The sequence below is a fragment of the Oryzias latipes genome, chromosome 2 (assembly GCF_053564925.1).
Source record: "Oryzias latipes strain Hd-rR chromosome 2, Olatipes_Hd-rR_3.1".
NCBI classification, from domain to species: Eukaryota; Metazoa; Chordata; class Actinopteri; order Beloniformes; family Adrianichthyidae; genus Oryzias; species Oryzias latipes.
Genome location: NC_136238.1, coordinates 20,614,049 through 20,641,397, shown reverse-complemented (window position 1 = coordinate 20,641,397; position 27,349 = coordinate 20,614,049). Strand labels below are relative to the sequence as shown.

Below are 27,349 nucleotides of genomic sequence, written 5' to 3'. Positions count from 1 at the left end.
CTTGTTTATTTTTACATCAGTGATTCACTATAATTTGCAGAGTTACAAAGCACAGATTTTTTCTTGTGATTCACAGGTTTGAATCAGAAGAAGAAAAAAAACGTACACCTTTGTGGATAAATGGGGCAGACATTGAGAGGACGAGTTCAGTTTTTTTTTTAAGAAGACAAATATTTAATCTTCTTTCTCTTTCGGCTTTTCCCATCAGGAGTCGCCACAGCGAACAAGTCGCATGGTAAACTTGGAAATGTTTTACGCCGGATGCCCTTCCTGACGCAACCTTCTCTTGTGTTATCCTAGGCACTTTAACATTGGGAGTTGGGTCATCTAGACCCACTAGACAGTGCTCTGAACCTTTTTTCTACAATGATTTGTGATCTTCACTGGTGTCCATGGATTACATGAAATCTTTCCACCTTTATCCACCTTTGTCATGGTAGAGAGAACATGTCAATGTAAGGGTGGGGTCATCTAAGATAGCACAAGGGTTAAATAGAGAGCTTCGCTTTTTGTCTCAGCTCCCTCTTTATCACAACAGTCTGGAACAGCGATGGCATGACAGCTGCACCAATCTGCCTGTCGATCTTCCCTGGGGCAGGAGCACTCCATAGAGAGAGGGCAAACTACCTTCAATGCCCCTCTTTGGATCACCACCTTAACGTGGTGGAGGGGTTTGAGTGCTCGAGTGATCTCAGGAGCTAAGCTGTCCAGGGATTCTGCCCCTGGTAGGGTCTCCCATTGCAGATAGGTCCTGGGTGATGAGCCAGACAAAGATCAATTCAGAACCCTTTTATGAGAAGTACCATCCAAGATTTTGTTAGATTGCCCAAATTGGTGTCACCAGGGCTCCACCCTGTAACCAGGCCTGGGATTGGGGCTCGCAGACAAGCGCCTGGTGGCCAAGACCCCTCCCACGGGCCCCGGTCGGGTCAAGCCCGAATGAACGACGTGGGATTAGTCTCCCGTGGGCTCACCACCACCAGGAGAGCTCCAGAATTCTGGACAAAGTCAAAATGAAACACAAAAATATCTATAAAAGGGTGACATTAAAATCAAATCATCACTGGAGCTGTGTGGGGCTATTATGTGATTTTTAACATCTAACAGGTGGGGGATTAGGCTCCCTCAGGACTGACCCTGAGGCCAAGCAGACACCAGAAACGGGCATTTAGGATGCCAACAGTCATCTCTTCCTTTGATCTGGTTCGTCTGTAAGCCTCAGAATCTGGTTTGGTTTGGTCCAGATTCAGGTAAAGGAGTCATCATATAGGGCAGACAATGGTACCTCCCACCAAATAAAATTTGTAGTGTCCTGTGATTTTCCAATTTTTCCAATTTATTTATTCGGAGGATAAGCCCCTTGAGATGTGTCATCTCGTATTCAAGGGGGTCCTCAACATACAACAAAACAAGCAAATGCCGACAGATACAGTTGAGCAAACTTTACATATGTCAAAACAAAGTAAAACTTAAAATTTACAAAACAACAAGCAGACACACACACACACCCACACACACACACAAACATTGACATTTAATGCACCTACTACAGGTTGGTTTAAGGTAAGGAAACAAAAATAATAAATAAAAAGCAGGAAAAAAAATCAAATTAAATCAAAAACAGTTACATGAGTGTTGGAGATGTACTAAACAAGCATTTTTAAATGCAAAGAATGAGGTTAAAGAGCGAATGGATGGAGGAAGATTGTTCCAGTCAGAGGGTGCCTTGTAATTAAATGAATATTTTCCGATTTCTTTTTTAACTCTTGGAACACCAAAAAAGATTTGATCTGCATGACATAAATTATAAGAAGACTGAAAAGGAATTAGATATTGTTTGAGATATTCTGGGTAGCTGAGATTAATACATTTGAAAATGTACAATAGCCAGTGAAGTTGACGTCGGGAGTAGAGGGGAAGCCAGGACAGTTGCTGAAACATAAGACAGTGGTGAGTTCTAAATGGACAACGGAGAATAAACCTACACAAGCTATTATAAATAACATTCAGTGGTCGGAGGTTAGTGAGAGTAGTGTTTTGATAAATTATGTCACCATAATCTAGAGTCGGGATAATTAGATGTGAAATAATTTTTTCCTGACTGAGAGACTAAAACAATTGATTGATAGATAAAGTAATTTTAAACGATAAGAAATTTTGTGGACAATGGACTGTATATGGGCACTAAAAGAGAGTGAGGAGTCAAGCCACAAACCAAGGTATTTGAATTTTTCTGCTGCTGAAATAGGTGACGTGTCCAGGTAAGTTAAATTTATTTCACTTGCAGCTAGAGGACGTAGTCTTTTTTGAAACAACATAAAATAGGATTTTGATTTATTAAGTAGAAGCTTATTGGATTGTAACCACAATTGAACAGAATTAAAATCATGTTGAATTGAATGCTGAATGTCAACAATGTTAGATTTAGAAGAATAAATGACAGTATCATCGGCATAGAGTTGATGCATTTAGTTGGAGGATCATTAATGAAAATAGAAAATAAGAGGGGACCAAGTGAGGAACCGTGTGGAACGCCTTTGTCTACGCTTAGAAAGTTGGAATAGCTGCCATTAAAAAGCACACACTGCTGACGATGGTGAAGGTATGAGTTCAACCAAAGGAGTGAGGATCTATCTAGTCCAATTGAATGAAGTTTGTCCAATAACGGATAGTAACCTACCATATCAAAAGCTTTGGTAAGATTGATAAATAAGGCACCAGTTAACATGTTATTATCAAAACCAGAGAAAATATCATTGGTAAATTTTAATAAGGCTGAAGTTGTGGAGAAGTGCTTTCGAAAACCGGATTGGAAAGGAGATAATATATTATTAAGTGTTAGGTATTCCGAAAGTTGATTAAATATGATTTTTTCATATACTTTGACAATACTGTTGATGATTGAGATTGGTCTATAATTGCTCATATCATTAGAATTTCCTCCTTTGTGAAGAGGTATAACTTTTGCACGTTTCCAAGCCAAGGGGACTTCAGCCGTGCTAAAAGAGAGATTTAAAAGAGCAGCCAAGGGAAAACAAAGCACATGGGAAGCAAGTTTAATAAACTTTGCTTCAATACCATCTGGACCAGCGTTACTGGTGGAGGAAAGCTCATTTATGACCTGTTCCACATCAGTCGGATTGACCATTCTGAAGGAAAAGGTAATACGACTGGACATGTCAACACAATGAGAAATGGAGTGAGAAGGAGATTGAACAGGAGGTGATATTGAGAAATGCTGACAGAATGCCTCAGAGATAACAGCCGGATCATTTCTACACACATTGTTAATAAGCACATTAGTTGAAGCAGAATCAGTTTTCCCAAGTAGGTTGTTAATTTGCCTCCAGAATTGTTTTGGATTATTAGCATTGTTAGATAGACTATCTTTATAATAGTTCGATCTAGCATTTTTAGTTCTTGTAGTGCAGATATTTCTAAAACGTTTGTAAGCATCCCGATCAGCAGGATCTTGAGTACGATGGAATTTCTCCCAGGCTTTATCCCTCTGTCTGAACAGACTAATCAGTTCTCCATTTACCCACGGTATCTGTTTACCTTTTACACGGATCACAGTTGGTGGTGCGTGTTTTTCAATAACATTCAGTAACTCAGTAGAAAAATAGTCCCAAGCTTCATTTATGAAAGGAATTAAGTTAAGTCTATCCCAATTAATATTAAGCAAATCCTCAATAAAGTTATCAATATTTAATGTTTTTGTTTGCCGAACTTTAACCAATTTTGGAGGAAGATGAGGAGTTTTAATTTTCCAAATGCAATCTATGATACAGTGGTCACTGAAGCAATCTGATAAGACACCCGAGTCCTGGATTCTGTCTGGATGTGTTACTAGAATCCAGTCAATTAGAGATTTAGAGTTAGTGCTAATTCTTGTAGGTTTAGATATTAACTGTGAGAAATTAGAGCTATTAAAAAGAGTACGTTTAGTAGCAGATGACGGACATAACCAATTTATGTTAAAGTCTCCCAACAGGATCATTTCACTTGTACAACCCAAGGATGTAGCAGTAGAAACAATGTTTTTAACTGAGTCAGAGGGTGAATTAGGGGGTCTGTAAATATTACCAATTATCAAATGTTTATGATCATGCAAAATTAATTTAATAAACAGACCTTCAAAACACTACTCAGGGGGACTGTGAGGAAAAATCACGGATGAAGATCTCAGCCTCGTCAGGTGAGCGAAAGAACAGCCTTTTTCCCGCGACTTGGACTCGAAGCGTTGCAGGATATTGCATAGCATATTCAATATCCAGGTCACGGAGCTTCTTTTTTACCGTAGTAAACAGACGGCGTTTCTCCATGAAACCAGCACTGAAAGCGGGATAAATATGCACTCGATTTCCTTTAAACAGAAGCTCCTTTTTGTCGCGGGAGAGGCGAAGAATGTTGAGCTTGTCCTGAAAGTGCAGAAACCTTACGAGGATTGGCCGTGGACCAGCTTTGGGATTGGGATTGGGTGTTCCAGGAGAGCGATGTGCTCTTTCGATGACAGGAGGAGAGGGAAGTTTATCCTGGCCAAAAAGTTGGATGAGAAGCTGACCAACGAAGCCGATCATGTCACGGCCCTCAGAACCCTCAGGCACACGAAGAAGGCGAATATTAGAGGCTCTACTCCAGTTTTCAACATCTTCAACTCTCTCCGCCAGGTAAGAGTTCTGTTTCTCCAGTTGTTTTATGCGTGTCTCCAGACGAGACAGCTCATCTTGGTTGGAACCAACGCGGCCTTCCAGTTCACCCACTGTAGTCTTCATAAAGTTCAGCGAATCTTGCATCTGGTGGACGCTATTATGAATTGTGTCGAGTTTAGCGTCAAAATGAGATAACATCTCATTTTTGAACTGCTGTAGAGTCTCTACCAAGGTTTTGTTTGTCACAGGTTGACCCATATCCGAGTCCATGTGGTAAAAAATGCACAATGTCACAGCTTAATATGTAAATTTCAATGGACAAATTAAAAAAGAATCAGCCAAGCATGAAAGCAGCCCAAGAAAGAGTTGAGCAGGTTAGGTAATTATAAGCACCAGACTGAGGTTTTATCGGAGCTCACATTAGCCCTGCTGCACTGTCGGCCATCTTGTTGTGATGATTAAAATGCTGGAAAACTATCCATTCTCTGTTTAAATGAATGGCCCAATGCTGACTCCCTGAATAGTCTGTCATCATATACAGACCCTGCCCATTTGGCCTCAACATTTGTGATGAGATGGGTGGCATTACACATCAGCCTTTCATATAAAGAAACAAAGCTGCCACCCTAATTACATGCAAAGGTTTTCTCATATAATGCGTGCTTCTACATCCACAGGTTTGTCGTCAAAAGGGCACATCATACTAGGTAACCTCACTGAACCAGCTCTGGAGTAGGTTAGGTTCAGAGAGTAAGTTGCTATGGTTACTTACATGCATACCCTGAAAGTGACATGAAGATTTGGAACTGAAAGTTGAGGATAGTAACTTAATACTTAGCCTTAAACTTACTCGGGTACGTCACATAACCTGCTTTCTGGAACAGACCCCAGCTTTGGAACCTGCAGAGAACCAACAAACAGCAGAAACCCACACTGTAGGAAAGACTCCACACTTCTGACTGATGTTCACGTCCACTTTATTCTTCACAGATAAGATTAGAACAGAACACTGAGAACTAAAAAGAACAGATAAACAATTCTAATGTCTACTAGAAAACATGAATAACATAAACAAAAGACAGAAATACCAGTCTGGTTATTATCTGCATCTTCCTCAATACATTTTTGGGAAACTTTTCCTCATAGTTACTTGAATGGTTACTTGCTCGCAGTGCTGAACTGAATTTGAGATTATAATGAAATGTTCACTGATTACATAAAAAGTATTAAAATTAAAGATATATACAAAATATTTCTAGTGTTGTCATGTTAACACACACATTGAACGCATGCAAATTGTCTTAGCATAATCTACAAGCACAATGAAGCCTTCAAGATTTAGCTCTATTTCAAAACGGCACATTTCTATTTACAGGTACATTAAAAAAGAATTTTGTGAAAAGTTTTAAGCTGATGAAAACTTAAAAAGTGCCTTAAAAAACTAGTTTTTTACAAAACTAATAAAAGAACCATGATATTTTCAGCACACTTTAAACGTCAGAAAACTGTCAAATTTTTTACTCATTCAATACTAACTCATGCCTCCTTTTAACGGAATTACTGCATCAATGTGCTGTGGTATGGAGGCCATCAGCCTGTGGCTATGAGTACATGTAATGGAAGCTTATTTCCCAGACTAAGAGACAATTTAAAGATTTAGGAAACCTCAAAAAGAGCTTTGAGTACATTAGAACATTAGGTTGGGACCCCAGGACTTGTGAATATTAAAATCTTTTATTCCATTTTACTGAGACAGAGAACTTTGCTTTTTTCCTGTGAGAAAGTCACTGGAAAAATGTCAATTCAAGTTTCCTTTTATAACCCTTGTGCTATCCTAGGCACTTTGATGTTGGGAGTTGGGTCAGACTAGACAGTGCTCTGAACCTTTTTTCTTCAATGATTTGTGATCTTCACTGGTGTCCATGGATTACATGAAATCTTTCCACCTTTATCCATCTTTGTCATGGTAGGGAGAACACGTCAATGTAAGGGTGGGGTCATCTAAGATAGCACAAGGGTTAATGGGAGAAAAATGTTACTTTTCACAATTCTTTTCCCTTCCTATGCAAAACCCAAATGTCTTTTACCTCACAGGTTGTCTGCTGTAAATTTCCTTGAGTTAAGAGTTTACACTAAATCCTTCAATGGTTTGAAAACAAAACGCCTTCTCTCATGTATGAGTTCTCGCATGTCTGTTAAGATTAGAGACACGACTAAAACTGGCACCACATTCTTTACAAGAAAAGGGCTTCTCGCCTGTGTGAGTTCTCATGTGTCTTTTAAGATGAGATATTTCGCTGAAACTTTGATCACATTCTTTACAAGTAAAAGGCTTCTCTCCTGTGTGAGTCCTCATATGTGATCTGAGACTAGATATATGACTAAAACTTTTATCACATTCTTTACACGAAAAAGGCTTTTCTCCTGTGTGAGTTCTCATGTGTGTTTTGAGATTAGATACACGACTAAAACTCGCATCGCATTCTTTACACGAAAAAGGCTTTTCTCCTGTGTGAGTTCTCATGTGTGATTTGAGACTAGATATTTGACTAAAACATTTTTCACATTCTTTACAAGAATAAGGCTTCTCACCTGTATGAGTTCTCATGTGTCTTTTGAGATCATATGCATCACTACAACTTCTACTACATTCTTTACACGTAAAAGGCTTCTCTCCTGTGTGAGTTTTCATGTGAAGTCTGAACTGGGGCCAGTCACCAAAACTTTTACCGCATTCGGTACAGATATAAAGTGTATCATCAGAATCAGTTTTTGCGTAGACAAAGAGATTACTAACAATCTGTGAGCTTTCACCAGACTTTACAGAGGAAAGTCTCTTTTTGTTTGGAGATTGTTTGCGTTTCTCAACCAAAGTTGCCATCTTGAAGCTTTTTCTAACATCAAAGTCACACTGACTTTCTGACATGTGAGGACTGACATCATTTTGGACATAAATTCTGTCTCTTCTCTCCATCTGATCTTCGTTTTGTGGGTCTGTCTCTTCATCTGCACTTGATGTTGATTCGCCATGTTGGCTTCTTTCTTCATCCTGACTATCAGTTACATTAAAGCTCTGCTGATTGCTTATTTCTGTTTCACTGAGATCATTTTCTTCATAAGTTGGAATCCCCATCATGGTATCAGTCTCCTGTTTCAGATAGAGCTGCTCCTCATCCAGACTAATGCAGAACCCTTCTTGCTCTTCTTTAATCTGTGGAGGTTCTTGATCTTCTAGTTCCTTTTTAATCTGTGGAAGTTTTGCTTTCCCTTGTTCCTCTTCAGTCTGTGGAAGATCTTCTTCCTCTTGTTCCTCTTCAGTCTGTGGAAGATCTTCTTCCTCTTGTTCCTCTTTAATCTGTAAAGGTTCTGGTTCCTCCTGTTCCACTTTAAGGTTCCATGGCTGGTTGCCGAGATCTTCCTCTTCAGTTACATGCTGGGGGACAACTGCAGGAACATAAACACAAAAGGAAGACCTTTTATAATTTTGAAGGGCTTTGTGTATTAAAACTAGGGATGGGCGATATATTTGTGTCAGTATCGGGTTATATAAGCATAATTTGGGTTTATCGTATTGATCCGATATTAAGAAGTCTACCGATATCCTTCCGTCTGTTTTCAGGAACACTTTATTTTTAAAATGTATACTTGCTCCTATTATATTGGGAAGCTTATGTTTACAGTCACAGTCAGTAATTGATTGTTTTCAGGTAGATGTTATTTTTGAAAGGGATACATGTTCCTAATAGATAACTGGCAATGGGGAGCTTATGGTTTACAGTTATGTCCAATATTCAATAAATGGTTTTAAAGTGATACTTGTTCCTATGAGATCCTTCATTGTATGTTAAATAGGTAAAGTAGAATGTGATTGTCCAGTAAAAGAAAAGTTGTGCACTTCTAATAGAGAAACAAAAAGGAAATCTAAACATTGTGTTACTGTAGACCAGGGGTGTCCAAACAGGGGTGTCCCAGTTTTTATTGACCCACCGCATCAAATTCTAAAATGCAATTGAATTTTCCCGACACATCCAGCTTGAGTTCTACTTTCTACCACCAGCTCATTGGCCTTGTGGTTAGAGTGTCTGCCCTGTAACTGGAAGGTTGTGCGTTCAAACCCAGGCCGAGTCATACCAAATACTTTAAAAATGGGATAAAACTTCACTTGCTCCAAAAGGTTATTTTTAACTTTTGATACTTGATCAATTTAGGCTATGAAGATTTTTGAAACAGTGTAATGTCTATTTTACTGATATAGTATTATTTTTAATCGTATAGATGATTTTTCTAATGAATATAATCAGCATATATTTTAAATAATTGATCTCCATTTGCCATGTTGATTTCTAAAATAGTTATATGTCTATTTTTTACATATTAATTTAAGGAATTTATCTTTGTCATGTGCTTTATTGATACTTAGGATTCTTAATTCTGTTTGATTAAAAGTTATGAACCGGATAATGATAATTTAATGGAATAAAATGGTCACGGTAGAACAGGGGTGGAATTATAGAGATATGCTTCCTTCCACTCCCTTTCAAGCAATCTTTGATTTAATGTCTAATTATCCTAAGTTTGATATGTCATTGTATTAATGTATAACTGATGATTGTAATGTTTTTAATCTGTGGAAGTTTAAATAGTATTGCCAAATAAACTATCGCGATAAATCGGCCAAAACATTGTTTCTAACACACCTAGTGTTGCGGCTCCCTGTGCATTCATCTCAGTGGGAAACTGATCCAAATGGCTCTTTGAGAGGTACAGGTTGCCGACCCCTGGTTTAGGTACAAACATGTTCAATTATAGTACAAAATCGTTCTTTACATGCAATAAATATCGAATTTTTTGACAGATATCTGCGGCTTATAGCTCAGTGCGGCTTGTACATCTTTTTCTAATGTTTTTTATTATAAAAAAAATACAGCGGATGTGGTTATAAACAGGTGCGCTCTACAGTCCAGAAACTTCGGTAATTAGTTCCCAGTCAATGGTAAGTATTTTCACGGACCGAGGGATATATCCAAAAAAATTAATTCATAGGACATTAATCTTCTTTCACTTTCGGCTTCTCCCATCAGGGGTTGCCACAGCGAAACAACCCTCCCTCGAGGATGAGTTGCATGGTTAACTTGGCAATGTTTTACGCCGGATGCCCTTCCTGCCGCAACCCTCTCAATTTATCCGGGCTTGGGACCGGCACAGAAGCAGAGAAGGGAATAGGGAGCAGCCCGAATTCGAACCCTGGTTTTGGGAAGGCGCCCCAAACCAGCACGAGCAAAACCGGCCCCCTTCATTGGACATTAATAAAAAGAAAAATTCATAGGATATTAATGAAAAGAATTATATTTTCTAAATATTAACAGAATCTAAACCATTGTGATTTAGCTGCATCTTTGTAGCATGACAGAACCGGTGTTGCACCAAAAATTGTGCCCTTTCAGATGTTGTGCTGAATCCTCCAGCCCCCTTCCCTCGTCTGAGCTGCACGTTTAATGTTAAAAGCAAAAATCCAAAACATCAGCATGTTTTTAAGCTGTTTTTGTTATGATTTCATATAAAAATTAATCAACTGGAGGCAGAACTAGGAAAAAAAGTACTTTTTCTGTCAATCTGCTCCCTTTTAGTAAAACTGTCCTTGTTTTCTTACCAGGGTTGACAAGACTTTACAGTTGGTTCAGACGACAGATGACTGACTGAAACCACTCTTCTCATGGTGGCGTTTTTCAGCAAGAAAACAGAAACAACTTCAATAGAAAACAATGTGAAAACGCCAAAAGCAGAGAGAAAAGATCGATTAGAAATCAATGTTTTTATCTGATGTTTTCATTATGTTGTGACTTCCTCTCTGTTTGCATTCAACATCATACTATTTATTAAAACACCTATGGTTTTTATTTGTAAAATAATGGAATCATTTGGTTGGTAGCTTTTTTTTTAAATTAATTTACCAGTCAACTTGCCTGGTGAGTCAAAAATCAGATTTTGGTTGTGACTTCAAACGTGGCGCATCAAACCAAATGCAGCAAAATCCGTTCCAAGGCTGTTGCTACCAAAAATGCTCTGCTGAGTGCGTTCTAGCATTTCTCTTTGAGCTGCTCAAACGAGCGGTAGCTCACAACACATCTGCTGCATTGGTCTGCAAACATTTTGACAGCTTGTACTTAGTTAAGCTTTGTGTTAGAGACAATTTCCAAAGGAGATGATACAATAAAATAGTTTTGGTTAGATATGAATGGGGAGAAAAATGATAGTTTAGAATCTAAAATCGAATTTGGAATGAAAAGATCTAAGATTTGATTTTTTTTGGCACATCTCCCACGTTTTAATGTGGCCGTAGATGGTGCCATCTCCTCAACTTGATGAGAGATTTGAAAGAGGTGAATGACATGTTTGGTGTGCTCCTCCATTTCTCCAACTTTGAAAAAGAGCACATGCTACAGAAGTGTCAAACACTAAGAAGGGCTCTGGCCCATGACAATTTCTGCCACTCACTCTGCCTGTGACAGTGGCTCCCACTGAAAGAAATCCCTCAAAGCTCAAATTGATTAAAAAATATTTGAGATTCAGTGCAATATTTATATATTTTTTATCTGCGTTAATGTCACTTGCTTTCGCGTTTTATTACATACTTGAATGGATTTGAATTTTTTTTTTAAATGTTCAAAGTTGTTCATTTCTTGCTTTTGCTTCTCTAACTCTGTGATGCAAATGAAAATCTTGCCAAGGGCATAAAAATCCAATTTTGTCTCTCATAGTAGAGGTATACCTATGATGAAAATTACAGGCTTCTCTCGTCTCTTTTTTTTTTTCAATCTTGTCTTGTACAACAGCTGAGCAAACAGATGAGAGCTGAAAGCCTCTTTGTGCTGGAAATATTTTAATGTTACAACATGGGGTTATGAATCTATTGACACAGTAGGTGCATCTTTGAATTAACCCCTTTTGTGATTTAGACTAGACCATGAAGCAGGATAAAGCATCATCATTAATTAAAGGAAAATTTACTGACTTGGTGAGTTAAATATGGCAGATAACGTTTATATCTTGTGGGACACAAAAAAATGTGACTTCTCCAGTACCGATAGCAGAACCGTTAGGTCAGATCTTACGGATACTGCGGCCTTGAAGACTGATGCCCCGGGGCTCGGTACCCATCCCTACACATGAGTTAGCAGACAATCATATCTGTCTGTTAATCTTGAACACACCCACCACCAGCCCAACAGCATAAACCTGACTTCTGCTCATAGCTCCCTCACTTATGGTGAGCGATTTAACACACCCGAGATTCCCCAACTCCCATGAGTATTAAAAGCTGTAGGCGGGGCTAACCCCCAGATCGCCACAATATATTGATTTGCTATTTGAGCAGTGCTATTTTTGGAGCATTCCCTGCGGGTGCTACAAGGGGTGCTCGGGGCGCATGGGCGCCCGCAGGCACAGGGTTGGTGACCCCTGCTTCAGACCAACTCATGTGAAACATTTCATTCAGTCAGTCAAACTATTTGTGCAAAGGTGAGATAGCACCTGTGCTCAAGTGAGTATTTATGCTCTTCTAAGGTAAGCGGGAGAACTTGCAAGATTGATGGCTGACTGAATACCGTTTTGCCCCATTGTATGTTGAACACAAACGTAGAGGAAATCACTATATCATTACGTGAGATGAAAACAAAATTATTGTTTGGTATTTCTTTTTCCCCCCCGATGATACTTATTTAAGGAACTCCTTTATTGAATTGAATTTTTATTGAAGACACAGTGAAGTGTTTAACTTTCTATCACAAAGGAGTTTTCTGTGTTCTTAAGCACAGCAATACGAAAGCCTGGAACAGCTCATTAACATAGCATCACTGTGTTACATTACTAAAATCTCCAAATCGACATTTTATATTAAACTTTCTGTTGCTGCTGTGAGACCAGCAGGTTTATCCTCAAGTTCTGTCTGGATCCTGTTAAAAGCTGTCACGTCCCGCTGCTTCATCAGCCAAAAGCTAAACGCCATGCAGAGGTGAATTAACAGAAGTGATCAGGGTGCCTTGGTACTTGTTCACCTCGTGTGCAGACTGTATTACAGATAAAAGGAATTCACCAAAAGAAGGGTGCAAACATAACTTAAACATGACTAATTTGTCACAAGCATTTACTCTGCATGTGGCGAGGGGATAAAATGCTCAAGAATGAAGAATGACGAGTGTTAATTTCAGACTCAGAGTACACAGTATGGACAGAAGTCCTCGAGGACTGGAAAGCGTGCAGGGACACAGAGAGATGCAGATTATTATTTATGACTTGGAGGGATGTTTGTTTGACTTTTTCATGGGGGAAAATGCAGATCTTTATAATGTGTTTTTAATACAAAAAAGGCTGCCTTGATATTAATCAAGCATTCTGTTGCAGATAGATTACTATTTGGAATAAAACAGAAGCATTACATTGTTTTATCAGTCACATGGACTGGATATGTTGGAGAAATATTACTATGACAGTTTTTTTCTTTTTTTCAATCTAGGAAGAACATGACATCAACATGTGATGCACTCTTGTCTCTCCAGGAGGACAACACTGGACTCTACAAAACCCGGGATGTTAGTATTTGGGTTATTAAGAGATAAGATAAGATTGGACTTTATTGATCCCCGGAGGAAAATTTTGTTGTTACAGCAGCCAAACAAGAAATGTAACAGTTGGGAAAACAAATGGCAAGAGAAAGGACAAAAGTAGTAGTGAATAATGGTGGTAAAAGTACATGTCATAAATAAATATTAAACAGTAAATACAGCAGCAATTTCAGCAGTCCTATACGGTGTTATTGTACATAGAGCTGTGCCGGGTTGGATTTTTGATCACCACGGTGATGAACCAGCAGGGGGCACAGCGTAGTAGTAAACCCCCACCCCTGCTAAAGAAAAATCCCCCGGCTGCCGCATCGCGAATGCATACGAATACAACGCAGTATTCTTTATTAACTAATAACAACTAACTACTACCTATTTAACCAATGAACTAACTTTATAAATGTAGAAAGAGTATGTGTGTTGTGTCCGCGCGCTGCGTGTGTTGAAGGAAGGAATGCACACACGTGTGTTGGGGGAGCGTTTTGATTCTTCTGCAGCGGAACGCTCTCGAGCTGCAAGCGAGGCTTCACCTGTGCTCTCTGGTACAGACGTCAAAATCGGAAACTGAAGCATTATTACAAGCATCATTTTCTCCAAAATGTAAGACCAATGGCCCTAATGTGTGATGTGTGACTTTAGTAAAGAGGACCTAGGAGAGAGCAGCTGCAGTTCTGTCCCTTGGCAGCCGGCTCGCTGCTTGTCTGCCTTCACAGCTTGAAGCGAACAATTCTGATTAAAAGGCAAAAAAAACAATCTTTTTTCTTTAGAAATGCATTTGTGGTTCACTCTCTGTGTTAATACAAAAGGATTGGGATACTTGCTGAAAAATTTGCATTAATCAGAATAGGGTTGTGCCGATGGACGATACCTCCGCCACGCTGCGAGTCGACACCATAAGCCGCGGTTACATGTGAAAAATATCTTGACCGGATCAATGGTTGGATTAGAATCCAACCGTGTACATGGGCACAGAAAAATGTTTTCAGAATATAAAAAACTTTCACATGGCTCACACTTTCGGCCGGAATAAATCATTCGCACGTGCGCAGTAGGGTTTGAAAAACTGGAAGCGGATATCAGTTCCGCCGAGCCGCTATTTTTTTCTCAAACTTTATTGAATGTAACAATTCAGTACAAAACAATGTTGCCGAGCGGCTTTATACATTGACATTTCAGCTCGGTAATATAAAAGACGATCTTCTAAACGTGCTTTTAATAATGTTACGATTATTATGAAACGCCTGTTCGCTCATCGTTTTATTTTTAATCCGTGTGGTCATTGCTTTTTCTGTTGAAAAACGGAGCCGGAAAGAAGCCAGAATTAGCAGTATGCCAACACGGGCTCACATTAGCTTTGGGTGGTGCTGCAATCTGCATCCTGGCTGCATGTAAACACGTGGGAATAACATCAGCCTTTATTTAGTCGGGACACGACTCGAAACACAAATCCACGTGATTGTTTCAACGATTTCTAAGGACTGAGCGGCCTTTCTGCTTTGAAGCTCACACCGCCCCAAAGCGCTGTGTGTGTGCTGACGGTCCGAGCTCTGCTCAGACACACACTTTTAGACCCGGTTCTGAGTTCGGTAGCCCGTTCCCCTAGAGCTGCGGAACGGATTGCAGTTCTAAATCTCCCACATACCGCTCATGTAACAAAGCACCCCTTCCCCCCTTCCACTCAAACACAAAGCTGTAAGTCCGCGCTCCGCCGATCCACTTGACTAGTTAAGTGCGGGAGCAGACCATTTCTTTTCTAGTTTGTTTGTTAATTCCCTCAGTTTATACTGGATAATAGCGGATGAGTCATTAGTTGGGAAATAAAATAAATAAAGTAAAATAACGAATAGCAATTATATAGGACTTTTCTCTGCGACAGAATTAGCTGATTTATCAGCTAGAGGAGCCGGTTTAGCTCGTGCTGGTTTGCGGCGCCTTCCGTCCGTGAAACCAGGGTTCGACTCCGGGCTGCTCCCTGTTCCCTTCTCTACCTCTGTGCCGGTTCCAAGCCCGGTTTGAGAAGGTTGCGTCAGGAAGGGCATCCGGCGTAAAACATTGCCAAATTTACCATGCGACTTGTTCGCTGTGGCGACCCCTGATGGGAGAAGCCGAAAGAGGAAGAATTATATAGGACCAAAATATTAAAAATAGCCCCCCCCCCACGACGATATCATCGTCCATCCCGATGGTTGACAGCAAACATCGTCAAAGGCCAATTTAAGGGACATCGCCCAACCCTAAATCAGAACAGTTATTGAGGCTGGAAGTCCAAATCTGTGAAGATCTTTCTAACTTTATCGAACCTCAGCTGCCTGAGAATTTAAAATAATGAATCCATGGTTTGCAAGCGAGGACGCTGGAAAACCAACTCCAATAAGCCAAGAAGAGGCAGCAGCAGCTGAGTTTCCGCGGAAAGGGATGTTGCCTGTGTTGGAAGATCAACTCGAGCGCAGCAACTTCCAGCAGATGACAGTGAAAAGCTGTCCATCCCCCGCTCCTTTAACTGGGAGGCAGCAACGCGCGAGTAACGCCAGACTTTGGGACTGCAAGACTTTAACTTGGGGTGATGCGTCTGCTTTCACTGTTCTTTGGAGCCACACGGCTATAAGACGGACTCTGACGATGACGAAAGGGAAGCCGGCGTGATTGATGGAAATGTAACTCAGCTGTTCATTCTACATACAGTAGATGAGGACTTTGATGGATTTTTTGGTGTTGATTGATGACTGAAAAAAGAAAAAAAGAAATCACAACCAACTCAGTTTTGTGTTCGCTGCCTTTTTAAAACACACACCAGCATGCATGTTTTAACAGTATGTTTTAACGTTAAATACAGAAAAAACACCCATAACTGAAACTGCGCCGTTTAATCCAGTGCTGTTGTATTGTAAGGAGAGGAGGGGGTTATGGAAAATAATATGGATTTAATTGTGTTTTTGTGTGTCTGTGGCTCTTTGACTCTCATGTGTCAAAGTTGTTTGCCACCCCTGTTTGTGTTTAGAAGCTTTAATAGAGAAAACGGCGGATGTAACGTGGATTAAAACGTTAACCAACAAACCAAGACCAAGGTCAGACAGTGCAGCGTTTTTTTTGTGCTGTAAGTTTTTCTCATGTGAAAATCACTGCATTCGTTACAGTTTTAATCCACGTTAAAGCCGCCGCTTTTTTTTTTTTTTTTACCTGTCCTGTCCAACAGCTGGGCAGGCAGATGAGAGCTGAGGGCCTGTTATGTGTTGGACATATTTTACTTTAACAATAGGGGTTATTAATCTTAAGACAAACCAAAGGTATGTCTGAATAAACCCCTTTTGTAATTGAGGCCAAACTTTATTAATTTCAACCATGTTTGAAAATCTTGGGTGTTGGACCGGACGGAAAAGGAAAGAAGGGAAGAAGAGAGAGGGATGTTAGAGAGAGGGGGGGGGTGATAGTGAGAGGGGGGATAAGACCATGAAGCAGCATAGAGCAACAAGTTTACTGGTTGTTTATCATTACGGTAAGGTTCAAATGTAGAACAAAAAGGGCGGGGCCTGTCCACACACACACTCAAACGTTACCAACACACCCGCTAGCTGCAAAAATGTCCACATGTCGACATGTACACAAAACAGATAGTGTTCACACACATACTTATGCCTTAAAACCAACTAGTGTGAAATATTTCAGTCATTCAATCATGCAAACTGTTAGGCTCAGGTGAGTGTTTATGTTCTTCTAAAATGGATGGTGGAACGTGAAAAGAAGGAGGGAGAGTGCCCAGCCATCCCCACCCCACGACCCCCGCCGCAGCAGCAGCCGGAATCCCCCCCAACGCCACACGGAAACAGGCAGGGAACAACCGCCCCCCTGGGAGACAAAGCCCACCACCCAGGCCAGGGTCAGCAGGACCGCCGCGAGGCCCCCGGAGCCAGAGAGCAGGGAGGCACGGAGGGAAAGAGAGCGCCGCCCCAGCCCAACCAGGAGAGCAGCCCCCCCGCCGCGCCGGGAGAGCCCAACTAGGGTTGGGCGATGTCCCCTAATTTGGCCGTTGACGATGTTTGCTGTCAACCATCGGGATGGACGATGACATCGTCGGGGGGGGGGGGTATTTTTACATTTTTCGTTCTTATATAACTGCTATTCGTTATTTTGCTTTGAGGGAAACTGAGGGAAGTGACTTTAACAGAAAAAGTAACAAGCAAAATAGAAAAGAAGTGGTCCGCTCCCGCACTTAACTAGCGAAGTGGACCGGCGGAGGGCGGATTTACAGCTTTATGTTTGATGGGAAGGGGGGGGGGGGGGGGTACATGAGCGGTATGTGTGGGAGATTTAAGACTGCGATCCGTCCCGCAGCTCTAGGGTACGAGCTATCAAACTCAGAACCGGGTCTAAACGTGTGTCTGAGCACAGTTCGGATCGTCATCAGACACACAGCGGTTTGAGCTTCAGAGCAGAAATGTCGCTCAGTCCTTAGAAAACATTCAAACAATCACGTGGATTTGTGTTTCCAGTCGTGTCCCGACTAAATAAAGGCTGATGTTATTCACAGCATGCAGCGCCACCCAAAGCTAATGTTGTTAGCCCGTGTTAGCATACTGCTAATCCTGGCTACGTTCAGAAAAAGCACTGACCACACGGATTAAAATTCAAATGATGAGCGAACAGGTGTTTCATAATAACCGTAACATTATTAAAAGCACGTTTAGAAGATCGTCTCGTATTTTACCGAGCTGACATGTCAATGTATATAGCTGCTCGCCGCTGTTATCGTTTTGTATTGAATTGTTACCTTCAATAAAGTTTGGAAAAAAAGCCGCTCGGCGGAAGTTGTATCCTCTTCCGGTTTTCAAACTGCGCATGTGCGAATACTGCGCGTGTGCGAATGATTTATTCCGACCGAAATTGTGACCTTAGTGAACGTTTTTATATTCTGAAAACATTTTTCTGGGCCCATGTACACGGTTGGATTCTAATCCGACCATTGATCCCATCAAGATATTTTGTACATGTAACCGCGGCTTATGATGTCGACGCGCAACGTGGCGGGGGCGTGGCATCACGATGGTGGTCTCTCCATCGGGATGTCAGTCACCCATCACGATGGACGATGATATCGTCCATCGGCACAACCCTAAGCCCAACGGAGGGCCAAACCGGAGAGGGACGCCCACAGCCCCAGACGAGCACCCCATCACCACCCAGGAGTTCCGGGCATCCCCCCGCCCCAACCCCAGGTACAAGCCAGGACCCCCCAAGGGAGACCCGCTCCGCACTCCAGGCAGACACCCACCCGGCCCACGGTTGGTCCAGGGAGGAGCGAGGCAGGGGCCCGCCGCCCCCGCCCAGGAGGGGGGAACCCAGGGGAAAAAAGGTGGCCCACAAGGGGTGTTGTAAATATAACCCGACCAGGCTCGGCCACAGTTGGAAATTTGGCGGGGCCCAGCGCCCAGGGGCAAGGACCAGAGCCCACCCCCCAGGGACACGAACACCCCCGGCTCAGGTGTAATGTGAGCCCCCCCACCGCGCGGAGAGAGCACCGCCGGGCCCAGGAAGCCGGCATCCAGGGGACACGGCCGCCGTTGCCAAGGGGCCCGTACCCCCCACCAGGGAAGGGGTAGGGGACAGATGGTCCTTGGTCCCACCTTTCTTGCAAAATGTGTGTGCGTGTATGTGTGTTTGAGAGGGTGTGTGTGTGCATGTGTGTGTGTTTATGTTGGAATGTATATATTGAAGGGGGAGGGGTGTATGTACTAAGGGGAGTGCAGTTAAAATTGGCGGGTAGGGCACTAAGGGGACATCTCCTGATTACTCACAGTGATGTCCCCTCACCCTTCCCCACCAAGGGGCCCTAAATGTCTAAGGTTTGGTTAAAATTGGCGGGTAGGGTGCCAGGAGGACATCTGCTGCTTGCTGGCAGTGATGTCCAAGCACCCCCCCTACCAAGGGCCCTACATGTCTAAGGTGCAAATAAAACCGAAAGAGGGGGGGCCCACTCCATACGGCAACCATAGGAGGGGGGGGGGGGGGGGGGGGGGCACTGCCAAATAGCCCCCCCCCCACCCCCAAGGCGCATCGCAGGCTAAACCCCCCACCCCCTCACCCTAATATGAGGTTATATGAGGAAGGGGGTAAGTTGGGGACAGCTGGTAGACTGTCCCCCGGTGGTCAAACGCTGTATCTTTTCCTATAAAGCCCCAAAATGAAAGTCGCGCCCCAAATTTCAGCCAATCAGATCAACCAGAAAATCCTGCCCCCAAGTGACAAACACACCCCTGAATAACACCCCCAAAGTGACAAAAACGCCCCCTTAACACTACGCGTAAATCCAGGTGAGGGCACAAAGAGGAACTAACTGCGCTGGATCACCACTCAGGATTGCAGGCCTGCAATTGTAAAATACGGGGTCGCTCGGTTAGAATCACACCTGTGCGGTTGTAAGGTTCCTTACTCAATTCCTGAATACGCCCGCTCAGTTGTCTTTACGCCCTTTCACTTTATGGCAGTTATGTAACGCCATTTGATATTCAATATGATGTTCAAATCTAACAGTGCCCATTCATGTTTGGTGCTATGGAGTGAAGGAGAACAGTTATACCCAACCCCCCCACCCCCCCCAAATACAAAATCCTCCGGCGGGCGGCCGTGTAGCGCACTCAAGAACGCACACAGCTTGTCATGGCAAACAATACGATGCAAATTAATAATTAGAATGCAGTAAATTTGTCGTATTTCCTCACGAGACGGAAACTTCTGTTGTAGAATGAGGATGTGTGTGTGCGTCTGAAACCACACGCTTGTGTGTGCAAGTAGAGGGAGCGCGTGCTGTGTAGAGGGAGTGAGAGGCGCAGCGCAGGGAGTGAAGGAAAACAGTGATAAAAGGTTTCCCCCAGAAACCCTTGAAGTGTGAACACAGGACTAGCAGAAAAAGTAAATTATCAGCAAAGATGAATGTTTTTATCATAGTTCAAATCGCGCACCATTTGCAGAACTTTCAAAAAAAAAAAATAATGCGGTGATGAGGTCATCACCTTTATGCGGTGATTGCCACACCCCTAATTGTAAAGTCTAACTGCTTTTTGGACAAAGGACCTCCTGTTGCCTTCTTTTTTTGCACTGGGGGTGCAGCAGTCTGTGGCTGAACGAGCTACTCATGGTCCTCACCGTCTCATACAGAGATTATTGAAGCTGACAGCCAAACTCAGTCAAAACCATAATAAGCCAGTCACACAGAGCCCGTCCCTCCTCCCCACACACTATTTTTTACAGCCAGAGCTCTGTCTGTTCCACTCCCTCACACAGCCCTCACATTGCACTCTTCAGTGCTTCTTAACTTTTGTGCAGATAGTTTCTATCTGGAAGGAATAATATATTTTGGCTCTACAAACAAGGATTGGGTCACATTTGTAGGATCAGAATGTAGAAGACGAAGTTGTAATGAGTGAGCGGTTCAGTTTAATATCTATGCAGGACACTCAGATGATCCAAAGCAAGTCACACTGATCAAAGTGTTGATGAATCTGGATGATAAACCATTAAAAAAAAAAAATCACACCTACTCCTCCTGAAAATAGGATTTGTTCAAAGAAACAAATGAGGTGAGAGATGTCTGCGGAGGGATTCATGACAGCAGCATTATTACAGCTCTGTTGTTCTGGTCATTATTAGCTCATTCTGATATTGTAGACATGTCTGGGAAAATGTCCAAAGCACTTTTTTAAGACTAAGATTATCCTCAGAGGACTTTGCAGACGTTTAGAGCACAGGGCTCTACAGCAGTGTTTTTCAACCAGTGTTGATGGTCACACTTGACCATCTCCCACGGCACACTAGTGTGCCGTGGGAGATGGTCAAGTGCGCCGTGGGAAATTTCCCTCATTCACTGATCTAAAAACATTTTCCATCTCCAGGATATCAGCTCTGTGTTCATCAAAACAGGCCCTGATAAAACACTGAGTAGTTAGGAATATACAAGATCTTAAAACTACTTTTTCTTTGTGTTTATTTGATTCTATTAAAGACATTTTGATAAGAATCACGGTGCCGCGATTTAGCTGCAGCTATAACTGTGTAAGGAAAAGTTCCGCCCCTTTAACTGTCTCCGCCAATCATTCTTGAAGGCTTAATCACATGTCATCAGTCTGACCAATCAGAAGTGGTTAAAGTCTTCACTTCCTTGTTCTAAATTCTGCTGATAAAGTCGCTCAGTTCTAACAAAAATACCAGCTAAAGCTCGTCTTTAGCTGGTGGTTCATCTCTTAGAAAAAAACAGCCGCAACTTCCTGCTTTTTCTGCCACAATTATCACACAAATCCACGTGAGATTGCGGGAGGGGGGGGGGGGGGTGCTGTCGATCAATACAGACCATGAATTTCTGCTTTTTTTTTTTTTTGGATGCTGGTGTGCCGCGGGATTTTTGTCAGGGTTAAAGTGTGCCGTGGCTCAATAAAGGTTGAAAAACACTACTCTACAGTGTGACTGGAAAAGAATCCATGGTCTCACCGGTACGTCCAGTTGGTCTGTTGGGGAAAAAATATCTCTGAAAACCTCATTTCTGTGTGTGTTCAAACTTGAAACTCCTGACACAGGAATCCTAACACACCTCAAATAAGAGTGATAGTTTTTTTGTTTTTAAATTAGAATGCATTGAGCCGTTCAGTTTGGGTCAGCTGCCCCGTACTGGCAGCAGCTGGAGCGAATGAAAAAAGGATGAACTACGGTGGCCCTGAAGTTCAAATCACATCACTCAACGCAAAAAACATAAGAAAGATCGCAACAATTAAAAAAAGTGAAAAGAAAAAAAAAAGGCAACATTACAGTTTAGAAATCAAAACAAAATTCCTGGAACTGGAACCATTCCAAAAAAAGAAAAAGAACAAAAAACAAACTGACAAAATAACCAAATGAAACATTTCAGATGTCAAAATGTTAACAAAGACACAGAAGAAACTGGATAAAGTAAGTATTATGGGACATCGCTCATTGGATGATGACGTTTGTCCCTCATTTTGACAGACAGTTATGAGACATGAAGTGCCTTAAACCAAAAACACAAAAGTTACTGCTGACCCAAACAAAGCTGCTGCTGTCAAAGAATATTTGAATTCATGATTCAGATTCTGGATATTCTCTGTACTAATCCCAAAACCTTTTTTTAGCCTAAATGTCAGCACAGTGAAGCAATTTAAAGTCCCACTATAAACTTATTTTTATCCATTTTCAAAGCATTCCCAGTGATATTTTAATAATTGTTATGCAGTTGTTAGCCAAAATAAAAAAAAATAAAAAAAAATCTTTTTTGTGAACAGAGTTTCTGCAGAGCAGCAGCAGCTCATTCCCTCTTAGGGGTGTGGACGGGACTGTTTGCACTCTAGTAACCTTCTACTGGTATCCAATGAAATCTGTGTTTACTCTCTCCTGCTATTTATCCGCCCTCACAACCCCAACCTAACATTAGCGGTGTAGCAAAAATGGCAGCCATATTGGAGCTCTCCAGCCGTCCAGTTTTGATCCAGATTCCAGCTCAGAGGAGGAAAACAAAGACGTTTGTCTGCAAGTGGATGCATCAGAATGCAGCGGAGCAAACGGCGTGTTTTTATTTTTTCTGATTTGAATAAACAAATACTCAGAAATGCAGTTTTAATCTGGAGTATATAGGAGTAAAAGGCTACAAGAAGAAACGATAATCCTTTGATTCGGCCCTCAATGGGAAGATTCCAATGTTGCAGCAGCATTTCAGACAGAAATAAAGCAGGATAGTATGTGCAGGTGAAAAAACATTAAACGTGTCACATATGTACTAAAACGTACAGTTTAAAAAAAAATAAGGAAATTGTACTAGTGGTTATAATAATGTAATTAAAAATTGCACAACATATTTTAAAGAAACCTTAGGAGATAAACACATTGTCAGTGGGAGCAGCTTTAGTTATAGAGTCTCACAGCAGCAGATGGGAATGACCCACATTGCAGCTCCTTCAGACACCTGGGGTGTATCGGTCTGTCTCTGAAGGAGCTGCTTGGACCTAGCACTGTGTCACACATGGGGTGGGGGCGGTTCGTCATCAAGGATGATGGCTACCGTCCTTCTTTCTCCCACCTTCTGCACCGAGTCAAGGGGCAGCCCCAGAACATCGTAGGAACACCAAAAGACTGAATTTCATTGGAGCTGGTCTTTAAACGCCACATTTTTCATGTAATTCATTATTAATGTAGAATTGTGTTTCAATTTTAAGTCCTTCATGCCGACATTGAAAGCGACAAAAAGGGAACAAGTGTCCGTGTAAAAGTGCTGAGTTACATGTAATGTGGTCCAGAGGGTAAGTGCCCCAAACTTTCATGCTGGGTGCACCCAAGAAAAAAAAAAAGGTAGGTGCCCCAGTGGAACCAGTTCAAAATTTAGTCTAGAGTCCTGGAACTACATTTTTTATTTATGCCATCGTACCGCATAAGAAAAAAAAAACATAGATCGGAAGATTGCAGGTTGGGTTTCCGTCCTGCCTGCCCATGTGTCAAAGTGTCCTTGGGCAAGAAAATGAACCCCACATTGCTCCTGGTGGTTATAGAGTGATGCCAATGTCAGTGGGTGAATGGGACTGTCAGTGTAAAGCGCTTTGGGCCTTCAAGGAATGTAGAAAAAGGCCTGTTTTGAAATTGGAATAAAAATACAATGCAGAGAAGGACTAAAAACTAAAAACCGTATGGCTTTGAAGATACTAACATAACAGTTTCCAAACTTTCTTGACTAATTATCACCCTTTTTTTCTAGTTTTTAGTGAACAAATTGCAATATTTGTACTTGATTGTATAAAATAAGGCTGCAGCGTAGATGTACAGATGTGTGATTTGTGGCCCTGCAACAGACTGGCGCCCTGCCCAGGTTTTGCCCTACCATCGCCCCGTGACCCCAAAAGGGATAAAATGGCTTAGAAGATGAATGAGCTACTTCATAGAAGTGATCTGTTTAAGTGTGAAATGATTTAAAAAAAAAAAAAAGGTTAACAAAATAAAGCTTTTTTTGTCATTCCAGCATTGGCGCACGTGATCTGAATGATTACGAAAACCACGCATTCAGTCCTCTTCATGTAACACAACATGGCACAATCTCTGTGCCATGTTGCTGCCAGTATCATATAAAAACACAGATTGCGGTGCTTCGTAGCGGCTCGGATTAGAACGAGTGAAGCGCTGCAGCTGCACAGCGAAAATTCTGTTGTTAAAGAGGGCCAAAGTTCTGCAGAACCTCCCAGCAATAGATTCTAGTTTAGCAACCTGATGGATCAGAGGGATGGGTACAACGCTCTGAAAAAGGTCAACATCATGGCGATGAGCGGTGATATGCGTGTGAGAAGGTGAAGTTGCAGCTGCAGACCAGACCGTCATGTATTTAAGTATAGTAGTCACATTAAAGCGCTCTCCTTCACCCTGTCATGCTGCCTCATCACTATTTAATGTTTATTTTTGAAGAACTGTTCAGCCGTCTGAACTGTTTAAAAGAACTGGAGAAGTTACATTAAGCATCTGATTAGTCAGTTTAACTCAGGGGTCACCAACACGGTGCAGGCCTGTTCTAAAAATAGCACAACTCCCCAGTGACCTCCGTCTAAAGTTCACTTTTATTATGTTTCTATTATTTTAAAATTTGCATTTATATGGATTTAAAATGACTGTCTTAAAAACATGTTTATTATACAGTGTTATTCACGTTTCAATATGCGTGGTTTCGCAAACTGATTGAGACGCTGCGCGAATTTCTGAGGAAAGGGGGGCGGAGATGAAGAGCACACCGGCCTTTCAGCTTCCAACAGCTGCTTCCAGCGGTTCCTGATTTGCAAAGAAACTGAAGTTTGTGCCCCTACACGGAGAAACGGCATCAGCTGACTCAGAAAATATCCTGAAACACTGAAGAAGATGATCATGGACAATAATTATCACCCGGATGAATGAATGATGGATGAAAACGGCCCTTTTCTGGAAGAAGCTGTGCTCAAAACACGCCGCTGCTGCTGGACTGGACACTTAAATCGCGCTGCCGGATCTCTCATACTTAACTGATGAACGATCAGGCGTTGATTCTGATTCATTCAGACAGTATCAAGTTGATTGACAAAGTGATAGTTTGTGAAAAGATTTTTTAAATCTGTAAGTTGATTTTTCTTTAACATTACATCATTGACGTAAAGATGGTGCAGTGATGTAAGAGATTATCTGAAAATGTAACAATTACTGAGATGAATAAAGGTCTGAATATTTATATGTCTCCCACCTTGTTGTCATTATTGTGAGAAATCATTAAAGTGATGAATCTTTTCACATGAGTATCACTAATAACTAACTAAAAGCAGACTGAGCACATTTGTTATAATTCAAACTGGTAGTTCTTCGTATGACTCAATACCCACGGAGTAGCTCTCAGTCTCAAAAAGGTTGGTGACTCCTGGTTTAATTTAAAGAAATAACCTGAAAAAACGCCAATAAACCACACGTGTCCTCCTAAAATTTAGGGAGAAAAAAAACAGCGCAAGCGCCCCAGCTGCTCTGTGCACGGATATGTCTGCCCGCTGATCTCCCATCAGCCCTTTGTTTACATTCTCTCCCATTAGTTTAGAGCCCCTCGCATCCCCAACCTAACATTAGCGGTGAAACTAAAATGGCAGCAATATTGGAGGCTATCCAGCCGCACAGTTTGGGGCCAGACAGCAGCTCAGACGAGGAAAACAAAGACGGTCATGGATTTGTTTGTAAATGGATGCAGTGAACAAACCTATGACGCGGAGCTGAAGCTGTTTTTTCCTGATTTCCAGCAGTCTGCGCTGACGACAGAGCTCCTCCTCGTTCTGGACGATGGTTCCTTCAGCAGCAGAAAGTTGTTCTCTGACAGAACCTTCCTGAGGTTCTGAAGACATGGTTCCTGCTCCGATCTTCAGCTCCAACTCCCACAAACACCGCCGTCCTCTTCACTGCAGCTCCGATCGATCATCTGCTAGTCTCACAATCACAGCAATCCACGTTGTCTTTCCGTTCAACACTTCTTCACTCATTTACGACACTTTGGAAAATGCTGAGAGTTCCCACACGAACCACGTATCGTCCTTTCTGTCCAAAAACCTCACAAACGTCCCAACAAAACACCACCGTCCTCTATAAACAAGCTAACGCTGCTAGCCTGCTAACCAGCTAGCGCCTCGTGCCTGTCTTCTTCTGTGGATTACTGGCTGTTCATATACAGTTTTGGCGCCACCAGCTGGTCTGGTGTATGAACCCAAATGTCTTCTATCTCAGCGTAAATTGTGGTAAATAGCAACAAATAAAATAATAAAACATGAAACACTTCAATAAAGAACTGACAAAAACAAATAACACATTTTTAATCGGGAAACACCTTAAAAAAGGCCTATATCATTCTTTTCTTAAGCGTTTCAGAGTAAATTATATCCACAGCCTATATGTGATTATGTATATTGCCTTTGGCACACTAAAGAACGAATTTCAAAATGAAATAGGAGTTATTTTCGCAAACCTCCTTTTCCTACCAGGAAGTAAGATACCTCAATCGCTGAGGCTCCGCCTTTCGCTCTATGTAGGTGACATTAACCTGGCGTCGGCCTTGGCAGTGAGTTGTCGTTGCCCCTGTGTATTAGGTGGAAGAGGAACCAACCCTTTTTCTCAGAGTTGATGTGAAAATGAAAGCATTTAGCAGATCACCGCTAGCACCATGGAGAAAGTGTGTGTGTGTTTTAGCCTGGGGGCGGGGCTGCCAGCACAGATTTTTCCTGGAAGGGGCTGTTCCTCACTGGTCTACGTCGCAATGTGAGGACCTGCCTGTTTTCATGGGTTGGGAGAGGCTGGAGCTCAGTATGCAGGTTTTTAAAGGAATACTCTGAATGGATCAAAATATTTGATGTTGTGTTTCATGAAAAATTTTATTTTTGCTCAGTATAGACCCTTTAATTATGATTAAGTACCAAGATAAAAAAAAACACAACTTTTAAGTGTTATTTGGAGTCAGTCCATGCAGCTGCTAACATCTGCATCTGCTGTAGTCTGTGAGAGGAATCCTCAGTGTGAGGAAACAGGAGCTTTCACCTGGAATCAAACTACCAACAT

General features: G+C 41.9%; 1 protein-coding gene across 1 annotated transcript; it reads right to left on the bottom strand.

Annotated features, from left to right (window-relative positions):
* Positions 1 to 5,612: 5,612 nt before the first annotated feature.
* On the bottom strand, positions 5,613 to 26,461 carry LOC105355395 (uncharacterized). Its single transcript, XM_011482367.4, has 2 exons — positions 26,007 to 26,461; positions 5,613 to 8,096 (listed from the first exon to the last, which is right to left on the bottom strand). The coding sequence occupies exons 1-2, from the start codon at positions 26,146 to 26,148 to the stop codon at positions 6,823 to 6,825; spliced, it is 1,416 nt and encodes a 471-aa protein (XP_011480669.2). The 5' UTR covers positions 26,149 to 26,461; the 3' UTR covers positions 5,613 to 6,822.
* Positions 26,462 to 27,349: the final 888 nt, after the last annotated feature.

Bases quoted from the DNA above. Each gene is read 5' to 3' on its own strand.
- LOC105355395 (XM_011482367.4), bottom strand. From the start codon at position 26,148: ATGTCTTCAGAACCTCAGGAAGGTTCTGTCAGAGAACAACTTTCTGCT. The intron at 8,097-26,006 runs GTTTGTTCACTG...ATGTTCCTGCAG, and splicing joins GCTTCAGCTCCGCGTCATAG to TTGTCCCCCAGCATGTAACT.